Genomic DNA, 24,253 nt, shown 5'->3' with positions numbered 1-24,253 from the left:
TTTTCACTCTCTCTCAAACATTGATAATTTTTAACAGACTTCTTATTAAAATTATTCCTAGTTCTTTCATATTTCTGGTTGTTTTTATGAATAAAATCTAATTTTTATAGTGTTCTAAATGGTGACAAATGGTTATTGCTCTTGACTTTCTATCTTGTATCTGACCTCAGTGATAATGGTAATTCTAAAATATGGATTTCTAGAGCCATTTGATAAGTTTCTTTAATATTTTTTGCTCCATGTCCATTTTATGTTGTAGTTTTGTCAAGAACTTCCAAAACATAAAATTGATGAAGTTCTCCTTGTTTTTTTTAAACAGCAGTGCCCTGAGTATATCACTTGAGGCATACTGTGTCTAAAACCATAGGTCTAAAACTGATCCTTAAGCACATAAGCTAAGATAAATTCCAGATGGCTGAAATCCTTAACATAACCTTAGAAAAACCAGAAACATAGAAAATATTCATCACAGGTATGATACAAATAAATCTAAAACTTCCAGTATCAGGATAGGAAGAAGGAAAGTCTGGAGAAAACATTTGCAGGAAATATGACAATGGTTGAGGAACTTGTAGAAACAAGTAAAAATAACATTAAAATCAAGGCAGAAGAGACAGACAAATGGCATAAACAGATAATTCCAAGAGCAGTCTTACGATTAGTAAGAAGCATGGAAAAATCCTGTATTTTACTTCTAATAAAAGAAATAACCAAAATTGTAAACACTGAGAGTAAGCTGGTGGTTTTCAGGGACTGAGGGGTGGGGCAATTGAGAGGTGTACAGACTTACAACTAGTGAACAAATAAGACCTGCAGACCTAAAAACAGTGCAGTGATTATAGACCACAGAACTGTGTTGAACTTGCTAAGAGACTGGATTTTAATAGCTCCCAACACTGGAAGAGATGATAATTATGTGATGTGACGGAGATGTTAGCTGACGCCACTATGGCAATCATATTGCAATATAAATATATTAAATCAATATGATATACAGGTGCCCTCCCTTATCCTTGGTTTTGCTTTGTGCGCTTTCAGTGACACAAAGTCCACAGAACACTGAAAATGTTAAACGGGAAATTTCAAAAATAAACTATAATAAGTTTTAAATTGCACTCCATTCTGAATAGCATGAGAGCTCTCACCGTCCTGCTCCGTCCCGCCTGGGACAGAATCATCCCTTGCCCAGCGTCTCCAGGCTGCATGTGCTCCGGCCCTTAGTCACTCAGCAGCCCAGACAGTAGTTATCAGACAGGCTGTCTCGGTATCTCAGGTCCTGTGTTCAAGTATCTCTTGAACATAAGACTATGTGACAATGCCCGCGTCACTCACCTCACTTCACCTCATCATATGGGGGTTTTATCATCTCACCTAATCACAGGAAGGGTGAGTAGAGTACAGTAAGCTTCACTTAAGTGTTACTACAGTATATTGTTATAATTGTCCTGTTTTATTATTAGTTGTTGTTAATCTCTTCCTGTGTCTAATTTATAAACTAAACTTTATACATAGGAACAAGCATATATAGCATTTATATATGCAGTTTCAGGCATCCACTGTGGTTCCTGGAACATATCCTCTGTGGATAAGCGGGGACTACTAGACACCTTAAACTTACACAATGTTTAGGTCAAATGTAACTCAATTTTTTTTAAATGGGTACATTTAAAAATCAAAATACATAAAAATAACAAAATAGTCATCTTTGTTTTGACCATGCAATTTTACTTCAAGGAATTAAGCTTATGGAAATGAACAGTGCTGTGGACAATGATTTAAATACATGGATTTATTTATTTATTTATTTTCTGGAGAGAGAGGAAGAGAGAGGGAGAGAAACACTGATGTGAGAGTGAAATATGAGATCGGCTGCCTCCTGCACACCTCCTACCATCAAGTCCGAAACCCAGTGTGTGCCCTGACCGGGAATCGAACCGGCAACCTTTCGGTGCATGGGGCTACACCCAACCAACTGAGCCACACAGGCCAAGGCCTAAATACAAGGATTTTTAATGCAATGTGATATGTGGGAAATTATACAGTACATAAATGCCTTCGTTAGGGATTGGTTCATTTAATAAAATATTATACAATCATTAGAAACTAAGTTCTGTAGAATAGTTTAATGACCAAGAGAAAGTCTTATGATAATAGTTTTTTAAAAGCAGGTTAGGAAACTAGGATTTCCAATTGTTTGTACATGCTTTGAAACACATCAATGTTTATGATGATTCACCTCTAGAGATGGTTATCTCTATTGGAGTTCCAGATCATTTTTTACATTCTTGAACTTTCCAATTTTGTATAGCAAATACATATTTAATCACATCATTAGAAAAGCAAAGTGCTATAGATAATGCCATAAACAGGATGTTTTAAATGTATTTATTCATTTGCTATTAAAACAAAGAGTGGTCCTGCTGTCTGTGGGACTCAGGGCTCAGGAAGGGATTGGGCAACTCACTCCAGCATGCTGGACCCCTCTCACTTTCCTTCCTTCCTCTGTCTGAAGCTACAAGTCCCTCCTGAAGACCAAACTCCTTTATAAACCATTATGTTGGCTTGTCCCCAACCGATTCTCCCGCCTGTCACCCCCAATCCCACAGGCTTTCATTAATTCATTTAACCATTCATTTATTCTGCCTAGCTCCTCAGCCCCACCCCCAGTGACTGGCACTTTCAGTTCCATGTCCTTAGTTGACCTTTGTTCCTCCAAAACTCAACTCAATGGTTATCTCTCCTGGGAAGCCTTCCCACCCCTCCCCACTCCACCCCCCCCCCAGTCAAATCACAGCCTCCGGCCAGAATTGCCATAGCTCCTTGCATTTTTATTTTCTAGCACTTGCCATCAACTCTAATCATGTGATTATTTCATTATCAGCCGTCTCTCTCACAGACTGTAAGTTCCTGGAGAGCAGCCCCAGATTCAGGTTTTATATTCATCACTCATATATTACATGTGCCCATTACAGTGTCTGGACACTCAAGAGATACTTGTTGGATGAATGAATACTTCTTCATCTATAAAATAAGAGGAGCTCAGCTAGATTTCAATCAGCAAGATTTAAAATCACGGATTCTGGAGTCCACTCTCTCCAAGGCTGGCTACCCAGCAGATCCCAGGAAACCCCAGATTATATCACCCTCATTGATATTAACAACTTGATTACCCTTCCATTCCCCAAGGCTCACTGGGAGCTGCCAGGCCTTCAAGGTTTCAGAGCAGGAGAGAGACTGGAAATCCTGGTGAGTCACCAAAGGTGCTTAGTAATTTCGAAGGTTTTTTTTTTTCAAGCTACTCCTGGAACCTCTCCCATCCCTGCAGCAACTGGATGAGAATGCATCTGGCATGAGAAAAGTACACAAACGTTACCTTCCTCCCTCCTTCTAGGTCTCTGCAGGTGAGGAAGTGTAAGATAGAATAATAAGAAGTTCCTTGGGGCCAGGCACTGTTTTAAATGCTGTACATATAACTCAAACTCCACAAGGATATACTGTAATTAGGTAGGTACCATTATAGTCCCATTTCACAGATGAGGAAAGTTGAGGCAGAGCAGTATTTGGAAACTTGCTCCAGGTCACAAAGCCCCACATATATTGCTCTCAACCACTATACGATGCTGCCTTTATGTAAAAAGCAAATGTTGCCCCAAAAAGATATTGGCACCAATTTGACCCACTGACTCCTGCAGCATAGTGCTTCACTAGAGGAAGTAGGAGAGGAAGGTGGGGCTTGGCAACCCAGTGGGTCACATGGCAGGAACTGCTTTCTCAGGCTGAAACTCAAGGGCAGTGATGCTTGTGGAATGAACCCTGACAGGTTCCCCCCTCCCCCAAGAACAACAATCACTAGTCTATGGGGAGCTTCGGCTCTCTGCCTAGAGCTGTGGTTTTTTTCAGCAGGAAGCAAGCCATGTGCATCAATTATCAGGAACTCTTGAATCCAACTGGGACCCCCAAACAAACGCCAGCTGAAGTGATACACACAACTTCCAAAGAAAGCCTCTGACACTGCAGCATCCCCAGGAAGTAGACCGTGATCCTGGGGACAAGGGATGCAACCCCCTGCGAAGGCATCCCAGGGGGTTTAATTCACACTAAACAAAAGGATGCCATCTCTGATACAGCACACCCACTGCCTCTCCTGGGCACTCAGCACAGTACCTGGCCACAGGCTCTCAGCCCCCATTGAGCTTAGAATAAAACCCAGACTCCTTACACTTGTCCCTGAGACCTTACACGCTCGGGCCAACCTAATCTCGGCGCCACTCTGCCCTCCCGGGCTCCAGCCACACTTTTCCTTCGGTGCCTCCAGTTCTCAGCTTCTTCAGGCCTATGCTGCTCCTTCTACCCGGCTGACTCCTGGATCTTGGCCTGGCTGAGCGCTCTCATCGTTCAGATCTCAACTCAAGCATCACCTCCTTCCTGCGGGGCCTGGGCCTTCAATGTCCGATCCCCCACCCAGCACCCCTCCAGATCGGAAGCCACCCCTGGCGCTGGAGCGCTGCCTGGTCCCTAGGCTTTCATTTCAATATTCCCACGGACGTTTGCTGGACGCAGGGAAGCTCAGCCCAGTACTCACACCCGCCAGCTCCCTCCGTCCAACCCCTCAAAATACCGGGGAGCATTCATTCGGGAAGAGAACGCGTGCGAGCCGCGGCAGGACCGACCGGCTCAGAACCAGGGCGGCGACCCGCGGCGGAGCCGGCCGACTCCAGCGCCGGGAAGCTGGGGAAAGCCCTTCCCGCGGAGCCCGCGGCTTCCCAGCAGCGACGCCCCAGGGGCGGGCCGCGCCGCGCCGCGGGGGGCGCTGCCTACCTTGAACTCGGCGGAAAGTTGGGGCGTGTAGTCGCGCGTCCAGAGCGCGCGCACGAGCGCCGCCAGGTGCTCGGTGACCTCGGCGCGGCCCGGCGCGGCCCGGTAGCGCCCGAGCGCCAGGAACTCGGCCAGCAGGTCGGTGTTGCTGAGACACTGCACCACGGCGTTCATGAAACAGGTGTTGCCGTGGTTCTTCAGACCCTGCGCGCCCGGGGGCCGCGCCCCCTCGCCGGCGGGCAGCTGGGGTCCGGGCGCGCGCTCCTCCTGCGGGCTCCCGGGCGCGGCGGGACCCGGGGCAGGGGCACAGCCAAAGCCCCCCTCGCCGTCGCCGTCGCCGTCGCCGTCGCCGTGTCGCGGCTGGGGCCCGGGCCGGGGCGGCGAGTCCTCGGGACGGGAGCGGCTGCCCAGCGCCAGCAGGAAGCGGCTGAGCAGGCGGCGCAGGGAGCGGCGGCGGCGGGGCCGGGGCGCGGGCGGGTCCCCTCCTGCCGCGGCCCCCGGGCCCCGCTCCATAGCTGCGTCGACGCGCCTCCCCGAGCGGAGCCGCGGGCCCAAGCGGACCAGCCGCCGACAGCCCCGGACGGGCGCCCGGGCGCAGGCTACCTGCGGGCCAGGTGTGTGGGGACTGGGCGGAGGCGGAGCCGAGGGCGGGGCCACCCCGCCCGGCGCGGGAATCCGGCCCCAGGTTCCGCCCCGGGGCAGCGCCGGGACGGCCACCCCGCCCCCGCGGCGGGGACCGGGAACTAAACCCGGGAGTCGCCGAGTTCACAGACCCTCCCCGCCTTACCTCTTATAAGGCAACCGGCCTGAATCTGACCTCTGCCCCTTTTCCCTCCCCGCCGTCAAGCTGTGGGAATGAGGGGAATGATACATTTGAGAGCGCCTAGGAAATGCAAAGTCCTGGCTATTTCTAAATTTCTTCTAATTACGGCAGGTGCACATGTTGAAAAGTGAAGGCAGACTCTCCAAAGGGCAGCCTCCGGCGAGGTGAGAGGTGCGCGCCGGGGACCGGGAAGGGACGGGAGCGCTTCTGTGCACCGCCGGTTCCCCTGCGGCCCGGGCGCGCGCCGACCCCGGGCGCCCCTCCTCCCGGGCCCGCGGGGCAGGGGAGGCAGAGCCTTGGCCCCCACCCGCCGTCCCAGGACCTGAAGCGGGAGCCGCGTGAGACCCCGCGTGGAATAACCGAGATGGTTATGGTTTGCTTTTTTAAAACTACAGACGAGGTTAGAATCGTTTTCCAAAAACTTTCAGGCTTCAGCATCCTCGCCAGCGCTGGTGGAGAAACGGGCTGGGAGAGGTTAAGGCAGTTACCGAGGCCGCAGGAGCCGCAAGCAGAAAATCGGAGCTCGCCCCGGGCCTGTGGGCCGCCAGCCCCACGGGCGGGCGCTTTCCCACCTCGGCGCTGCAGTGCATTTGCTCACCAGGAAGTTTTCTGGATCTCAGGTCACCTGCTCCTTCCTGAAGGCGAAACCCTTGCTGAATTGTTGCCCAATCAGAATCCACTGGGCCTCGCCCGGCCCTTGGTTCCCTGGGTAACTGCGGGACTCCGCTCACTCTATCCTGTAACTGTCAGGTTTATAATTAATCAGGCAAACTGTTGCAAAATGAATTTCTCATTGATCTAGCTCAAAATGAGATCGGCAGTGTGCATTAATTACATCAATGCTCTGAAATGTTACTTATTTTTTGATAAGTAAGTGATCACCGCTTATTAAATATCTGCCTTGATATATCAAATAGGCAGCAAGTCGCCAGATTTAAAAAAAAAAAAAAAAGGAGCATTAGTTAAGGATAAAGAATATGCTTAGAACAAAAGACTGTACTGTATATTGGGACCTCAGTGTTTCTGCGAAATATTTACCCTCTCTGGGAAAGAGTACCCAGCTGGATGATCAATACACAAGATCCAGTGCCTCGCCCTTCTGATGGTAAGCACAGGGGAAAGATTTTATGGCCAACTCTAAAACAGCACCTATGACATTTCAAGCTTGATAATCACCCCAAAATCCTTGATGACACACATTTTCTTGGAGAAAGCACTGTGGTCCATGCTCAACTCTCTAGGTGTCAGGAATTCAGCTGATGCTTTTTATGCATTATTTCACTTAATTCTCACAGTAACCTTTGAAGCAGGAATTTATTCTTGCATTACAAAAGAGGAAACAGTGGCTCAGGGAATTTCAAAAACAAAAACAAACTACCCAAGATCCAGATTGAAACTGAAGTCTTGCCCTGATACTGATTAAGGAGGTGAGCTCTCCTTCCTTATTTTCAGAGGAGATCAGTGAAGCTATCTGTGGGTATATCGTGAGGAAAGGCCTTGGGTTTGGCAGAGTCCTAGAAAAGAGATCGTGACAGGAAACCAATAATTGGAAGTTTATTCACAATAAAAATACTTTTAATTACAGCTTGGACAAGTTATTCTTGAACATATTCCAATTTTAATATACAGTCCAAGAATGTCAAATACATCCTATAAAGGAAAGGAGAAACTTATGGGAAGAACACAAACACAGATGTGAGAAATCAAAACCAGTCTTGGAGTCATCTAAGCTCGATGGTCACCAGCGGTATGTGCGATGCTGTGGATGAGACCTCCGCTGCTTCAGGCGGCGAAGGGGCACTTCCAGCGCAGAATGGCCCCGTCGGCGCTCACGCTGATGATGTACTGGTTTCCTGGGCTTATCCGGACCTGTGTGATATTGCCACTGTGTCCAACCCCGACGTGAGTCACTTCACCCTCGTTATAATCCCAGACTTTGATCATATGGTCATCCCCACCTGAAAAAAGACATTTCTATGGCATTGCTATAATAGAAGACAGAGAAACAGCCCTGATTTCAAGTAATTGGAGCATTTTCAACACATTTCCCCCTGGGCCAACTCAAAGAAAGGAAAACCTGTCTTTATAATAACTCTTTTCCTTGATTATATAAGTCTAGGCCTGTTGTAGTAAATTTGAGGGGGCAAGATACAAAGAGGTGATATCACCTCGATCCCACCACCCAGAAGTCACCACTAACAACATCTTGGTTTAGTTCCTTCCAGTCTTTTCTCTGTGAGTGCAGATACATACATCTGTGTATGTGACTGGGATCACATCATGTCTGCTTTCATATCTTGCTTTCAATGAATGTGTTTATGAAACTTTAATCCATTTGGGGCATTTCATTGTCAACGTCCTTAAGACTCAAAGAGCCTGGCAGGAAATGATACTGATGTTGTTCCAAAAGGCATGTTGTGTGCTAAATGCCCCCCGGAAATACTGATTTAAGAGCCTGGCCTTTAAGACTTCAGCAGGAAGTAACAGAACAAGGCACAGTGGACAGCCCAGGCCATTTAAAGACCCATTTCTGTCAGGGAGGCGCACCCCTAAAAAGCCAGCCCTGTAAGGCTTAGCTCTGATTTGTGCCCCTGAGGCTCCTACGCAAACATTTCCTCTCATTGAAATGTGACTTCTGCGGTTTTCTTTACCAACCACACTGGCTGCAGGGCTCAAGCCTGAATCAAACCACCGTTGCCCTTTAGACCCTTTTGTGGTCCCTTCCAGTGGCCTCCTGCCTGGGAGCTCCGTGTTCCTCTCTTACTAAGTCAGGCTTGGCGTTCTTTCTGACCCCAGGACTCACCTGTGACAAAGTGCACTCCTTCCAGGGAGATATCCATGCCATTGATTGACCCAGACAAGGAACCTTCCAGCTCTCTGATTACTGACCCATCAAACACTTCCCAGTAAGCAATCTGGAATTGGGAGAGAAGCATTAGGCAGGATGCGGCTCAGTGGAGCCATCCACACACATGCTGACAAGAGATGGCTCTACTTTATATAGAAGGCAGCAAAAATACATCATGGGATGGCATGTCGGCTAAGATTATAAATAGGCTAAAGCAGGGGGTGGAGAAACCACTTTAATATTTTTAGTATTGGTTTTTAAATTTGCATTCTATTTAAAGGGATGTCGATATGCTGGAAACCCAGCTTGTGACAGAAGCACTTTTGATCAGACAAAGAAGATCAAGTCTGAAGTCAGGGAAAAAGGAAACGGCCACTGCAGCCACTTCCCACTTCGGCTCTCGGAGCAGGAGCAGGAGTAGGAGCGGGAGGGGGAGGCTCTGGGCCTAGTGGAGGGGAAGCGTTTCCTCCCTTCAGCTGGGAGAATGAGAGGCCAGAAAGCGCCGGAGACTGGGCCTCACAAAGTCAAAGCCTCTGTGGCCGTCCCTCTTCCTCACCCCACCCTTATTCCCAACTTTCTCTTCTGCCGCAAAGCAATAAGCTTTCCACAGAGTGAAGTTTTAAAGACAAACTGTTCATATCTGTTCCCTCCTGGGGAGGGAAACTAGGTTAGGGGAGAGTGGAGGTGGGGGGAAAGCAGGCGCTCAAGGAGAGGAATTTTACTCTGAACATATTGCTTTCATACTTTTTGAACTTTGAAGCCTAAATGTACAAACCAAGATTTCTTTCTAAACTAAGAGCACTTGAGCAGGAATCAGAGTGTGAACTTGGGCATGCCTTTCACCCCTCTCTTCGTTTCCAGTTGCTGGAAACTTGCTGTGTTCCCATCATTATGGCAGGAATCTGTATTCCTCTGAATCCGGCTAGAAACTGTGTATGAGATCTACATACATACATACATACGTACACACATGGCTGTATAACTTCATGTGATGCTTGATCACTTTAACATAAAGCTCTGCTTCCATAGTCAAAGCACAAAGAACTATAAAAGCCCACCCAAACCCTTGTTTCTAGGCAGCTCACCCATACAAGTGGTTTGTGCTTGGCTACCTGCTTTCTTGGCCAAAGAAGTCAGTGACCGTCTCCTGAGCAGTTCTACTGGGCTTCAGGCTTTCCCGAATATGCTCCTCCTAGGCCAGTCTTCCCTGAGATTCGAGCATGGCTGGGTCCTTTTGTCACTGGGGCCTCAGCTCAAATGTCACCTCCTTACGGAGGCCTTCACTGACCATCTAGCTAAAGCAGCTTTCTTCCTCCCAGTCAGTATCATATAACCCTCTCAATTTTCTTTTCATATAACTTGTTCAATTTTCTTTTTACTCTTTCACCATCTCATAACGTTTTGCTCACTTATTACTCACCGTTCACTCATGTATTTGTTTACATGTATGCTGTCCAAATCCATCCCCTTCCTCCCAAAATAAATGTAGGAAATAAGTAAGTTCCATGACAGCAGGGGCACTGTCACATCCCCAGCACTTAGAATACTTTTATGTTTATGATTTACGATTTAAATATTCTGGTAAAAATTCTAATAAGAGGGGAATACTGTTTCCAGTCTCACACACTGAAACCTAAAATATGGCAAATATCACCCTAATTTAGAAATGTGATGAACCATATGTCAAAGCGTTTATAGTGATGTAGTTAACTCCCTACTATCCATTCCACCCCAATTCCAAGAGGAAGCCCACTTAGACCGAAAGTCAAACATGGGGTTGGGGGATGGGCAGGCATAAGCCAGCTTGGGCGGATGAGACACAAAGAACTAACAAGGCCGACCTACAGAGACCGGAACTGAGGCAAGTCTCCACGACCTCCCACGGCATTCTATGTGTCAGGCAAATCCTGGCTGGACCAGGCAGCATTTCTTGGTTTTTTATGACACAGTGTCTTTGGGCAGTAGTCCCTAATCACCTGGGAAGCCTAAACAGGGAAAAGCCCCACTCCTAGTTCTAATTTGGGGGTAGTGTGGGGTGGGAGAGTCACCTTCAGTATTTTCCCTACAAAGTTTTTATACTTTTAACTCATCAACCTTTTCTGTAGCTAGGAAAAGATAAATATGCAACCTCTTCTTTGGTGATCTCAAAGTCTGAATTAGAGGAATCCAAGTCCATTCATTGGATGTGCAGATAATTAGGCTGATCTGATATCGCTGGCAGTATGGATGGCACCCTGGCATCCTTGCCCCTCTCCATGTGCCTCTCTCCTAAAGCTTCTTACTTGCTCCAAGGGGAAATGTTCCCCCCAAAAGGACCAATCTTCACCCAAGGACATGGACTCTCCAACTTGAAAGATTTTTTTAATATATTGATGAAGCAGAGCCATGAGAGATGAGGAGTCCTATTGTCATTCGGTTTTAACTTAGTTAAAGTAACAAGTGGTTTGGGTACAGCAATTCCTTTCTGGCCTCAGAAACTTCCTAATAATAAAAACCAGTATGTATCGAGAAACTGCCAGGAGTGCTTACCTTTCTGTCTGTCCCACTGGTGATGATCTGGAACTCTTCAGGGTGGTAACAAACACACTGGAACAAGGTGTTCGACAGGATCATCTGATTCCTCCTCAGACGCCTGAAAAATAGATTCAAAAGCTCGACTTTCTCTCCCCTAGAGAACTTATTTACTCTTCAAACTGGATTTGGTACCAGCTTGGATTAGGGTTGGTTCATTGATTCCAAACAGCCTTCCCGTTACTCTGCCCACTCACTCCCACGTCTTCCCACTGCACCTGTGGGGCAGTCAGGAGATACTGGGCAGGGGGCCCTTCTCTAACCACAAGGCACAGGACTAAGTGGGAAGCCTCCAGTTCCAGTGAGAAGGGAGGGGAGAGGCTCAGCTCGGAGTCAACCTGCTATCTTCCATACCAAGTGCTTTATTCCCGAGGTTGCCATTTTAAAGTGAAGGGCTTTAAAAATTCGATATTGCCTGGCCGGGCGTGGCTCAGCGGTTGAGCGTTGACCTAGGATCCAGGCGATTCCCGGTCAGGGCACATGCCCGGGTTGCGGGCCCAGTCAATCACTCTCTCATCATTGATGTTTCTATCTCTCTCTCTCCCTCACCTTTCCTCTCTCTGAAATTAATAAAGATATTTTTTTTAAAAAAATAAAAATTAAATAAAAATAAAAACTCGATATTATTGGGCCTTGCCTATAGGGATTTGGATTCAGTAGGTTGGGATAAAGCCCACAGATCTGCATTTTTAATCAGCATCCCAATTGATTCTAAAGTGCACAATAGTTTGACAACCACTGCTTTAGGTACTGTACCAAAAAATATGTAAATTAGCTTCTCCTTCCACAGAGGAGGTGGCTGGGTGGCCGTCTCACAGGCCGGGCTCCGTGGGCTAAAATAATGTTCCTTTTGCACAGTTTCTTCTCATTATGGAAGTTTTCAAACATGGTATCTGAGCTGAGTATTTTAAAAGATTTTGGCACAAATTAACCAAATATTCCTGCTACAGAGCAAGGGGGCTTAAAGCTTTGAAATGGTCACAAACCATCCATGGAAACAAGCATAGATATGCCCTCCTAGTTATGTATTTTCCCAGTGGGAAGTTCAGGTGAAGGCTAACACCTCCGGCAAGTGTGGTCCTTGGACCAGCACCAGGGGCATCATTTGGGAGATTTTACAAATGCAAGATCTCAGACGCTACTCTAGACATAGTGAAACAAAATCAACATTTTAACAAGATCCCCAGGTGATTTGTATGCACATCAAAGTTAGAGACACACAGAACCCAAAGACAGAGGTGTGCTCTGTTTTTGTTTAAATAAAAAATGTTCTGCCTTTAGTTCCCACTCTCTTCTCTCCAATCAAGAAAATTTCATATTCTTTTGCTATATCTATCTATCTATCTACCTACCTATCTATCTAGTTTTCCTTCCACCTCTGTACTAATACAATTATACACAGAGGTGAGACATCTTAGTGGTGGTAGAGAGGTGCTGGGAGGGAGGAGAGGTTGGTGGAACAGGGTCTAATTCTCAAAAAAAAAAAAAAAACACAGAAAAATTGCTTATAGTCCAAAAAATCCTTGAAAATACTTTTAATTAGCCCAACGCTAAAATTTACATGCTTTGGTATAGTCAGCTTGGAGTCATGCAGTCTATGGGGATAGCAATATGCTTACAATATAGGGAGCCCTGAGAATGAGGTCAACTGAGGGCAGGGCAATTTTCTCCACTCCCCTGCTCCCACCTCCAAGGCAAGCTCATCTGGCCTTGACTGCACTGTGGAATGACCAGAGGAACTGTGTGCATTGCTTAAGTTATTTCCCTTATCCCTTTCGGGGAAATACTTAGGAGTTGAGTTAGCGTAAGTTAAATCATGCTTCACTGTGTGTGTCCAGAAAGCAACTCCCCCTATCTGTCCCGAAACCTCTAGCATCCAGTTCTTCCTGACAACTACACCCTTTCCACCAGCACCCACGGGTAGCCATGGAGATGAACGGCTTCTGATGAGCATCGCTTTACTGTTGCCTTAAATGAGATTTCTACCCTTCATTTGAATCTTCTTTCGAGTTCAGTGAAATGATGGCATTGTTGGGTTTGTCAGCGCCGCTTTGTCCGCCCCGTCACAGGTACCTACACAAGGTCCCAGATGATGCAAGTGCCATCCGTGCTGGCCGTGACACACTCCTCGTTGTTTCTCTTCACCCGGATGCAGGACACGGAGGACTGGTGCTCCTTCAGGGCCTCCTCCAGCTTCTGGGTCTGGCAGCCAATCTGCCACACCCTCACCTGAAAGCCACAAAGCACAGGCTCTCAACACACACCTGGGACTTTTGAAGGGACAAAAACATTCCAAGAGCTTTTCCGCCTCTGCTCTGCTTGTCTTGTTCTGCCCTCGGGTGAGTGGGGTGGGGATGCTGAAGTGTAGGGCCAGAACATTCTTCCCTGGAGCCAGGAAAATGCCCCCAGTGATCCTGCACCTACTTCTACTTTCAGGGCTGAGACATTTATTAGATTCCCTCTGCTCAAACCGATAGCACAAGGGCTGCTGCTGACCCGAGGGAAATAATATGTCTACACATTTCTTCTGGGCATTGCTCTCAAATTTCTGGTGCCACCAAGAAATCTCTTGAGTACTCAGAGCCGTATTTAAACTTTCACATCAGCTGCTTAATGTTAATCATGTGAAAATCAATGGGTCTCAACCCCGGCAAGGCCAATACTCAGTTTTTATTTTTAAAATAATGTTTTTATAACACCCCTCTGCTATCCTGAAGTGAAATTCATAGGTAATACAACTACCTACACACAAAATTTCAAAACAGTCATGTGATGCCCTAACCGTAACAAAAAAGGACAGTTGTTTAGTCATTACTGTATGTCCTATAATGGGTAAATACTCTGCTACAACTATACTAGAAAACATCATAATGCAGTCAGATGCTTATGCCTCCTTAGGATGAATATGTTGGACCTGAGATAAATGAGAAGAGCAGGAACTATTTTGTGCAATATAAGATGATGAAAGAACAGCAGGCTAGGTGAACACTAGATTAAAAACTGGTGTTAGGATAAGCAACTGATTCGCACCTGATAAGAGGAAAATAACCTTAAATGAAGAAAAACATTCTAAAACACTTTTTTAGTAAAGAAAACTAGGCAGCGTGAGGCATTCCCAATGAGCTGGGCTATATTCTTTTCTAGGGTGTCCAAGTAATTTCCCTACGTTATCAGGCAGGATAGGATAATTACTTTTGCCAAAGAAAGCAGATCTCCAATCTTGAGATCCCGCTACATGGGGAGGCATACATTTGGACTTTTTCTACCTAGTATGGTGTGGGCACCGGCCAAAGAGCCCCAGAACAAGAACTTTGGAGGTACCGGGCATTGGCCCTTGAGTTGCGGGAATGGAGAGGAGGTTTGGGTATGCTTAGGGGGAGGGGGACAAGGTGGTGGGACTGGGGTCTTCATAACCCAGCAATGGCCATTTACCAGTGCAAATGAAAGTGCTTGAGTATTTTAGCAACTACTGCATTCCTACCAGTGCGCACCTGCTGGCCAGCAGCCCTGGTCTGTAGTACTTGTCAAGACCGTGAAGACTGTGCTTTTTGGAGGGGAAGTTCTGAAATAGCTCTGGGGAATGGCAGGAAAAGCTGACATTGTCAGAAGATTGCTGAGCAGGGCCAAGGGCAATGACTTTGTAATGTGTAATTTCCTCCCACAGCTCTCATCAGCTCAGGTTCAGGCCCCTCGAATGCAGATGGTCTGGTTTAAGCCAAGTCTGGGCATCAGCAAGGCGGACGCTGCAAAAGGCTGCAGGAGTGCGCAAGGAGGCCGAGGGTGTCAGCAACAGCGTGGGAAGGGAGTAAAGCAGTGAGGGTGGTGACAGGCAGAGACGGGGGATCGTCTAGGGCTCGATGTGTCTCTAGCACACCTGGGAAGTGGCTAGTCCAGGTGGGGATGTGCTCTGAATGTAACATGCGCACCAGATTTTGAAGACTTAGTACAAGTAAAGATGTGAAATAGCTCACTGCTAGGAGTACTGTTACCTTCCTATGACCACAGGAAACCGAAGCACAGAGAGGTTAAAGGACACACCCGGTTCTCAGAGCCGGGAACTGAAACTGAGCCCGGGCAGTGTGGGTCCAGAGCCCAAACACTCAGCCGCTCATCTGCTTGGCCCAGACTCTGCTAAAGGCTACATCCACACGCTGTGTCTGTCTTCTCCCTGACACCGTCCCTGACAGCACGGACAGAAGACGGCGAAGAAAACATCCTGTGTCAGGAAAGGGAAGGCTGTGGGATGGGAAAACAGCTGGGCAGCGAGGGAGGGGAGACACTAAGATGAATGTTTGAGGGAAAGATGCTGTAGGGGCCCGGACACGATGGGAGGAAAAGGCTGAGTGTAATAATTTCAGAATAATGGTCAGAACATCTGGGCAGTTTAAAGAATTGATTCTAAAAATAGCATCATCGCCTTTGAAAGACAAGATAAAGCCCTGGCTGGGTGGCTCAGCTGGTGAGAGTGGCGTCCCATGTGCCAGAAGGTTGTGGTTCAATCCCTGGTCCGGCTGGTACAGGAGGCAACCGACGGATGTTTCTCTCTCTCTCCCTCTCCCTAAAATGAATGAACATGTCCTTGGGTGAGGGTAAAAGAAAAAATATAAATAAATAAATAAATAAATAAATAAATAAATAAATAAATAAATAAATAAGATAATTTCTGTAACTACAGTCTTTGAAGGGCGCAAGTATATATTCCAAAACTCTAACAAAACACACCTTGAATTCATAGCTCAGTTCCATACAGAACACTTTCATGTCTGCATCGTAAATGTCCTTTCCATGAACAAATGTATTTATATGTGGATTTACATTATTTGAATTTTAATTTCTGATGTATTTTAGGGTTTCATCAAAATCTTAATTTGGTCCCACCTGACTCCTTAGAACAAATCAAATAAGTGACCCCTGATGTTTAGTTGCACCAAATTGAGGGCTATTTTTAAAAGGACTCTACCTCCCCTTCCCCGCCGCCGCTGATGACCCTTTTGCAGTCACTGGTGGTGGCGATGGCTGTGACGCCGATCCTGTGGGCGTTGTTAATGACGTACATCAGCCGGCCTGTCTCCGGGGCGAAGGCTCGGATTTTGCCGTCGTCCCACGCTGGCGTGGAGGGAAACAAAGGCAAGGTCAGCGCATCCCGCTCTCTCCCAGGCCGGTGCCTCCTGCGTCGCGGGGAAAGTCACGACTCGGGAGCAGCGGCGGCGATGGAGGGAAGAGGCCAGTCCCCCCCAGTTGCCAGGAATCACATCACCTTTTCCCGATTCCCCAAACTGGTCACACTGGCTGAGGGAAAGGAGTGGCTCCTTAGTTGAACCTGCCCCCATGCACACCCTGCTCTGGGGGGAGAAGCAGGAATGGGGAGGAAGGAGAAGGACCAGCTCCCGCTCTCCCGTGAGCTGGACAACTTGTACACTCAACTAGCTGCTGGATACAGCGCCTGGGGTATGTAATTTACCAGCCCCAAATAAATGTTGGCTTTAAACCCGATGCTCTTTCCCCCACTCCCACCATCTTCCCCATCTCAATAGAAGTTGCCACCATATATCCAGTGGCTCAAGCCAAGAACATCAGAGTCATTCTGAAGGAAGAGAGAGAGAGAGAGAGAGAGAGAGAGAGAGAGAGATCAATTGGTTGCTTTTTGTACATGCCCCAAAAGAGGACTGAACCCCAACCTGGGTATGTGCCCTGACCAAGAATTGAACTGGCAACGTTTCAGTGCACAGGGTGAAGCTCAACCAACTGAGTGAGTCTGGCTGACCAAGAACTTCAGAGTCATTCTTGATTCCTCTCTAGTCCATCCACCCAACCCAACCCAACCCAACATCTAACCCATCAGCAAGTCCCATCAGCTCTACAGTTTAAAAACATCCTGAATCTGCCCTGGCCAGGTGGCTCAGTTGGTAAGAGCATCGTCCCATGCACCAAAAGGTGGTGGGTTTGATTCCTGGACAGGGCACATACCCAGGCTGCCGTTTGATCCCCCGTCTGGGCACATGCAGGAGGCAACCATGGATGTTTCTCTCTCTCTCATCCTCTCTCTAAAACTCAATTAAAAATATTTTTAAAACAAGCAGCCCTGGCTGGTGTGCACAGTGGTTAGAGGATCAGCACACCCCCCCCCCCCATCCCCAGGCTGAAGGGTTGCAGGTTCAATTCTAGGCCCAGGTCAGGCCACAAGAGGGAGGCAACCAATCGATGTGTCCCTTTCACATCAATGTCTCTGTCTCTGTTCCTCTCTCTCTCTCTTTCTCTCTCTCTCTCCCTCTCCCCCTGCTCCCACTCTCTCTAAAAATCAATGGAAATAAATGTCCTCTGGTGAGGATTAACAAAAATAAATAACATACAAACAAAAGTCCTGAATCTGAACTTCTTAACTCATCCACTGTGCCACCCTCACCAGCGCCTCTCTCCTGGTTTATTATAACATCTTCCTCCCTGGCCTTAGACTCTTGCTCCCCTACAATCATCTACCCAGGAGTCAGGGTGAAACCTCTTAAAACCATGTACCTCCTTGATCAAGAACCTTCAAAGGCTTCAACCTCCTCTATGACCGCTCTCCCTGAACTCTGACTGCCAACCTTACCCAGTAAGGTCAGACACACTGGTCATCTCTCTAGTGCTCAAATACACCAAGCTGTTTCCCACCCAAGGCCCTTGTGCTTGCTGTCCCCTCTGCCTGGAATGTTCCTCCCCCACATCTTCACAAGGCTGGCTCCTTCTCATTATCTTTAGTGTCACCTCTTGACCTCAGCAATTTTCAATAGGATGCTCAAGGTAGATCCTATTTCATCAAAGACTTGAGGAAGTGAGGGGCTGAGGGGGTGAGTCATGGGGCTATCGGGGAAAAGAACATTCCAGGCAAACCGAGCAGCAAGACCAAAGACCCTCTGTGCAGTGTGTGTAAAGAATAGCAGAGAAGCAATACGGCTAGTGGGGACGCATGGGAAGAGACAAAGTCAGAGGTGAAAAGGTAGAGGCTAGGGAGGTGAGAAGGGCATATAAGGGCCTTATAGGCAATTGTGGGAAATGTCTTTTATTCTATAATAGTAGAAGGCCTTTGAACCCTAGACATGGCATGATCTGAGTTTAACTTTAAAATGAGATTTCTGGCTTCTGTGTGGAGAATAGCCTGAGGGAGAAGGGTGGCGGGTGGGGACAGAAGTAGACAGACCTGGTAGGAAGCTACTAGAGTAATGTAGGGGAGAGATGGTGGTGACCAGGACAAGGGTGAAAATGATGAGAAGTGATGGAATCTGGGATATACTCTGAAGGGAGAATCACTAGAGGCAAACGAATGTGGGGTTAAGAGAAAGAAGAGGTGATGACGACCTGAATGTTTATTAGCTCTAAGGGTAACGTGAGCCAAAAACTCCTGGTGACCTCTGTGTGGAGAAAGAACATGCCCAAGGGAGAGGCCAACATGGAGGAAACAGAGCCAAGAGCCAAGAAGAGAGGGATGAGATGAGCTTCTGATATCACTATTTTAACAGCCACACCTAAGAACCCACTTGACTTTTCATTGATGTGAACCAGTAAATCTACTTTTTGATGACTGAGGAAATTTTTACATGGATTGAACATGAGACATTAAGAAATTATTATTTTATAGGAAAATATTATTTTTAGAGATGTATACTGAAATATTTATAAGTGGAATATTATGATGTCTATAACTTACGTTAAAATATTTTGGTGTAAAATAATCAATCAAATTAAAAATTAGTTCCCTTTGAGATATAATTTAGAGTCAGAGTTTTATCCTTTGAACAACAAAAGGGGTTCTAATACAAGTGCCTTGCACTCACAAAGGACTCAAATCCACTCTGTAACTGAATTACTAAATTCCATTTGTAGAGAGAAAGCTACGTGCTACATGCAGCAACTTGGGAGAAGAGAAGTTTGGTTCTTCCTAGCTCAGAAAGTCTCCCAGCTGGAAGGGAACACCAGACAGAGGCTAGATTAGAAGGCGGGGCGGGTGAACAGTGGGAGGCGGTTCCAGGTTATCCACAGGTAGAGACTAGTGTGTCATGAGAACGACAAGACCCAAAGCCACGCCAGAGCCCGAAGCCCAGTCATGGTAAGTCAGCATTACCTGAAATGATGCTCTTGCCGTCTTTCATGAAATCAATGCCATGGCAGGTCATGTTGGGCACAGTGATCCGCAGCAGCTCCCTGTTGGACAGTGTGTGCCACACTCTGATGTCCTTCTTGGCACAGGTGGCAAATAGCTCAGCGGTGCCACTGAAAAGAATCCACCGAGAGAACATGAGATGCAGCCATAAAAGATGCACAGTGTTTCTTAGATGCATGTTTGACACTAAAATGTGTTTCGTAAGGATAAAGGAATAGATGACTTTGAGGCACCAGTTATCTCAAGGCTTGATGGTCTCACAGGTTTCTGATGTGAAATGGCATCTGGTGCCCCGAATCAGCTGTGAACAATCTTTTGTGGTCCTTCCCCTTGAGAAAGGGCTGGGACAAAGTTGCTCAAAATGACAATGTCAATGTAAAGGTCTTCCAATGTCCTGGTAGACTGGAGGATAGTAAGTATCATTTCTTGAAATAAAATACATGGTGAAATATTTATATTAAAAGAGGCTAAACAAAACTTTTCCTGTAAAGTAGATAATCGTTATAATTTCAAAGAAGATAATGAAAAGGGTGCTAGAATTCATGTTTGCAAATAACCCAAGACACTCCTGTGCTTAGTTCTGAGAAAATGTAAGATTGTGGAAAAGGGAGAGAATCCCAGAGTAATTGGCCTGTCTGTTTTGTTTTGTTTTGTTTTAAAGGACAACTTGTAAACAGAATGAAAAATACCAATACGTCAAAAAATTACAGACCATTCCAATCTGGATATAAAAAGGGAGTCATACTGGGGGTACAATAAAGACCATCCGCGCTACCGGTATGAATGTCTAGCTACGGTCACTGTAGAGACTGAGCTAAATTTTAGATTTAAGTACTTCTCAAAAAATTTCTACATTTCATCTTAAGCATTCATGAAAAGAGAGTCCCTCTCACTTACTTTAAGATCTACTCACTTTTTTTTTTTTGGTCAATCCTCACCTGAGGATATTTTTCCACTGCTTTTCAGAGAGAATGAAAGGGAGGGAGGGGAAGCGAGAGAGAGAGAGAAACATCGACGTGAGAGAGTCACATCGACTGGTTGCTTCCTGTACACACCCCGACTTGGGGCGGGGAGCAAACCCTGAACCCGGGTACATGCCCTTGACCAGGCATCGATCCCGCGAGCCCTGGGTGCACAGTCTGACCCTTTAAGCACGGAGCACACCGGCCAGGGCAAATCTACGCACTTTTGAATTAATAAGTGGATCTTTTCCACATATTTAGCTTTGGGGCTCAGAGATAAAATTATTATGGTGGACTAGTTACTTTTAAATAGTAAGTGCTAAACAGGACAACAGATAAGATGGAGCTCCTTGCCAAACAGTCCTAATTGACAGAGACCAAAAGCCAACCTTAGGATAATATTTATTTAAAATAAGAGAAGTTTTATATTGGATATTGCCTTCAGGGAATGAGCTTCTCCTTTGGGAATGTGAGCTTTAAAGAGGTATATGGACCCCTCATGAAAATCAAATGTCATAGAATGAATACACCTAGAGAACTTTCCAAACTCCCCCTACCCTTGATGAACAGTCCACTTCCTCAGGATCAAGTCTAGTCCAAAATGAGCCATTCGAGCAGTAGGGTGTCCTTAGTTTAGGATCTGAAAGGTTAAGTTCTGGAAATAACCAAACTGATTGGATCAAGATGGTGCATTACGGCCATATGCTTCCTCCCTCGCATCTAAAATCCCAGGAAACGAACACAGAGGTAGAGATGACAGAAACAGACATAGACGTTGATATATAGATACATATTTTTGCCTTACAGTACAGGAAGTCAGGAAAGATCATCATCAAATAGGCCTGAAGCATTGAGGATAAGCAGAAATCAGCCAGATAAAGTCTGCAAAGAGGCGAGACTGAGGGGATTCTTTACCAGAGACCTATATTCTTATAAAATGCTAAACAAACTTCTATAGACTGAAAGGAAATGACGCCAAATGGCAACTTAAATATTTGAGAAAGAATGAAGAGCATCAGAAATGCTCAAATAATTAAATTCTTGAAAAAGATTTATGGCTGTTTAAAGCAAAAATTATAATATTGTACCGGTAGGTTAGGTTTATAATATAAATAGGTATACATGAAAACAGTGGCACGAGGGATAAAAATGGCCTTAAGGGAAATACACTGTTGCAAAATTCCTAAATTGTATTTTATTTGAAGTAATTTAACATTAACTCTAAGCAAACTGTGATATACTAAAGACATACACTGTCATTCTCGGAGCAACCACTGAAAAATTAATGAGAAGATCTATAGGTAGGAAGCCCGTAGAACAAGTTAAATAGAATGCTAACAATATAGGGTTTAAACAAAAGGTGGCCAGAAAGAAGAGCAAGGAACAGGTGAAACAAAAGAAAGTAAATAACAAAATGAAAGACTTAATCCAACCATATACAAAATTATATTAAAGGTAAATGGACTAAATGTTTCAGTGGAAAAGAGATTATTAGACCGGATGAGAAAAGCAAGAACGAAAGGGAGAAATCTACATTCACTGCTTGAAAATTTAACACACTTCTCTCAGTAACTGATAAAACAAGGAGACAAAAAATCACTAAGAACAAGAAGAGCCATATGACGCTAACAACATTAAAAGCTTCCATAGAGAAAACAAAAGACCTCTCAAGTATATACTAAATTATCCCATTTACATAAAGATCAAAAGCAGACTAAACTAATCTTTGCTACTAGAAACCCAGGTGGCGAGCATCTTTAAGGCGAGTGTGAGAATCGTGATGAGGAGGGTGCGTGGGGGTGCTGGGAAGGCTCTCTTGCCTGACCTGGGTGGTAGTCAGATGGGAGTGATGTTCACGGGGGTGGTTACTTGTATCTATGTACTTTCCATATGTAATTTTACTCATTATAAAGTTCATTAAAATTCCTCTTATGCCTGGCCAAACTATTGCTCAAGCTTGAGGGTTAAACAAAGATGTACTCAGATAAGTACGGATCAAAAAATCAAAGGGGAAGATGTGGACAAAAAGGAGAGTGATAAAGGCAAAGACCAACGAGAACAGAGAAATCAAACAATCTGGTCTGGAAGTCTCAATAATGTTAGCATGGAATCTGGTGAAAGGTGAACAGGCAAATAAAAGCTTGAGGCTCTTGCTTCTTTGGAAAATAAAATATCTATGATGGTTAACTGCAGTCTTTGACAGAAAAATAGGTTGAAATATGCATATTAAAAATTCAAGAGTAGCCCTGCCGGGGTGGCTCAGTGGTTGAGCATGGACCGTGCACCGAGAGGTCACCAGTTCCATTCCCGGTCAGGCACATGCCTGGGCTTCGGGCACCATCCCCAGCGGGGCCTGCAGGAGGCAGCCGATCGGTGTTTCTCTCTCATCGATGTTTCTGTCTCTCTCCCTCTCCCTTCCTCTCTCTCTAAAATCAATAAAGACATATTTTAAAAAAATTTTTCAAGGGTAATCCTTAAATGAAGAGAAATAAAATGAATAATTTCCAAGCCACCAGCAGTGGGGAAGGGGAAGGCTGAACCAAATAAAATACGATCACTAACAACAAAAGGCAAGAAAAGGAAAAAAGAAACATGCTAAATAGGAAATATTTATGAACTTATTAGATAGTAATAAGTATGAATGGATTAAGTCCTTTGAAAGACCAAGTCTTATCTAAAACTTCACAATACAAATAGGTTAAAAATAAAGAGTTGGAAAAGACAATTCTTTTAAACTATATTTCTAAAAGGCTGCTTTTCAAAAGAAAAGGGGGGGGGGTTAGAAAAAGAAGAGTTACAAAACCTGAATAGGTCAATAACTATATGAGAATTTGAAAGGACAGTTAAAAATCTACTCTTATATAAGGCACCCAAAGCTCCTTAGATAAAGAGGGGGCAAGTGAGACAAAAAGGAAAGGCCCAATCAATTCTCAAAAAAGGTTCACTTATGGGAAGCACCAGCCATGTTCACTGCTACAAATATTCGGGGAAACCTAATCACGACGGCTCAGGCAACCAAAACTACATTTCATGATCTTAAGGACCGAGTTTTCAAACTGAGTCTTGCTGCCTGTGGAACAATAATTGTGAATTCTGTAAATTCAAGCTCAATGCCAAGGAAGTTCAGAGCCAAAACTGTCTGACCAGCTACAAGGAATGAATCTCACCAAAGACAAAATGTGTTTCAAAGTCAAATAAGAGCAAACTATGGCTGAAGCTCTTCTTGATATCAAAACTGCTGATGGTTATTTGTGTCCCTTGCTTTGTGTGGGGTTTACCCAGAAATACGGCAACTACATCCAGAAGAGCTCCTATGCTCACACCATTAAGTCTGCCAATTCTGGGAGACTCCGAAGGTGCAAAACAAATGACTTGGAAGAAGTGTGGAAAAAGGCACTGCTCAGCTTTTTCCAGACAGTGCTGGAGAAATGGAGAAATGTTTTGCCAGCCTATTTATCCTTTTAGTGATGGATTAAATAGGAAAGCTAACATTCTAAAGAAGTCCCAGTTTGAATTATAAAACCTCATGTAGTTGTGTGGTGAAGGAAACAGAAAAATCTATTAAAATAATTCACTACAATAGAAAAATTAAGGAGAATAAAAACATAAACACAATCTATTATGATTTATTATGCTAATAGATATTTAAAATGCATTGATAAAATTAAACGTCCTTGCACACTGCACCAAATCTCCATGTTCTTATTGTTTTTAGGGGTGAAAATATTTCCTCTTCTACTTACAATGGAAACACAATGTCCTGTACAGCTTCAAAGTGACAAGTCGCGATGAGAGTCTCCTTGAAATCTGTGAAGTTGACACGATAAATGTGTGATTCTTCTGTTCCTACAAAAAACTGGTGTCCTTCCCCGCGAAGCGTGATAGAGGTGATACCACCTTGTAACTGGATTTTCCTTTAGGGAGAAGCGAAATTGTAAAGTAGATCCAGTTAGCAATTATTTATTAACCATCCGAAGCATTACAGAGGGTACAAATCAGGCACGTGACCTGGGAAATGACTTCAGGGAGGTGACACAGTTAGAAAGGCAGGAGGTGCAAAACTGGTGCTCGTGGTCAGCAAGGGGAGAGGCAAGCAT

The 24,253-nt window shown here is 45.4% G+C and overlaps 2 protein-coding genes across 3 annotated transcripts in view; both read right to left on the bottom strand.

Annotated features, from left to right (window-relative positions):
• USP43 (ubiquitin specific peptidase 43) overlaps positions 1-5,328 on the bottom strand; it is a gene marked incomplete at its 5' end in the record, with an annotated part of 57,285 nt that extends 51,957 nt beyond the window's left edge. Inside the window, one exon of the mRNA XM_081162536.1 lies at positions 4,819-5,328. Coding sequence (XP_081018662.1) covers positions 4,819-5,328 — 510 coding nt within the window. The remainder of the gene's footprint in view (positions 1-4,818) is intronic.
• Positions 5,329-6,934: 1,606 nt separating this feature from the next.
• The window catches only part of CFAP52 (cilia and flagella associated protein 52), a 39,902-nt gene continuing 22,583 nt past the window's right edge, over positions 6,935-24,253 (bottom strand). Inside the window, exons 8-14 of one of the 2 annotated variants that reach the window (XM_081162391.1) lie at positions 23,900-24,070; positions 19,156-19,304; positions 16,018-16,163; positions 13,135-13,286; positions 11,016-11,118; positions 8,442-8,553; positions 6,935-7,596 (exon numbers count right to left, since the gene is read on the bottom strand). In XM_081162391.1, the coding sequence (XP_081018517.1) occupies positions 7,421-7,596; positions 8,442-8,553; positions 11,016-11,118; positions 13,135-13,286; positions 16,018-16,163; positions 19,156-19,304; positions 23,900-24,070 (1,009 nt within the window). In that variant the 3' untranslated portion in view covers positions 6,935-7,420. The remainder of the gene's footprint in view (positions 7,597-8,441; positions 8,554-11,015; positions 11,119-13,134; positions 13,287-16,017; positions 16,164-19,155; positions 19,305-23,899; positions 24,071-24,253) is intronic. The other variant, XM_081162390.1, reaches the window with a different exon arrangement.

This window comes from Miniopterus schreibersii (genome assembly GCF_964146895.1).
Source record: "Miniopterus schreibersii genome assembly, chromosome: 16".
NCBI lineage: Eukaryota > Metazoa > Chordata > Mammalia > Chiroptera > Miniopteridae > Miniopterus > Miniopterus schreibersii.
The sequence above is the reverse complement of the archived record's forward strand: the minus strand, read 5'-3'. Positions and strand labels throughout refer to the sequence as shown.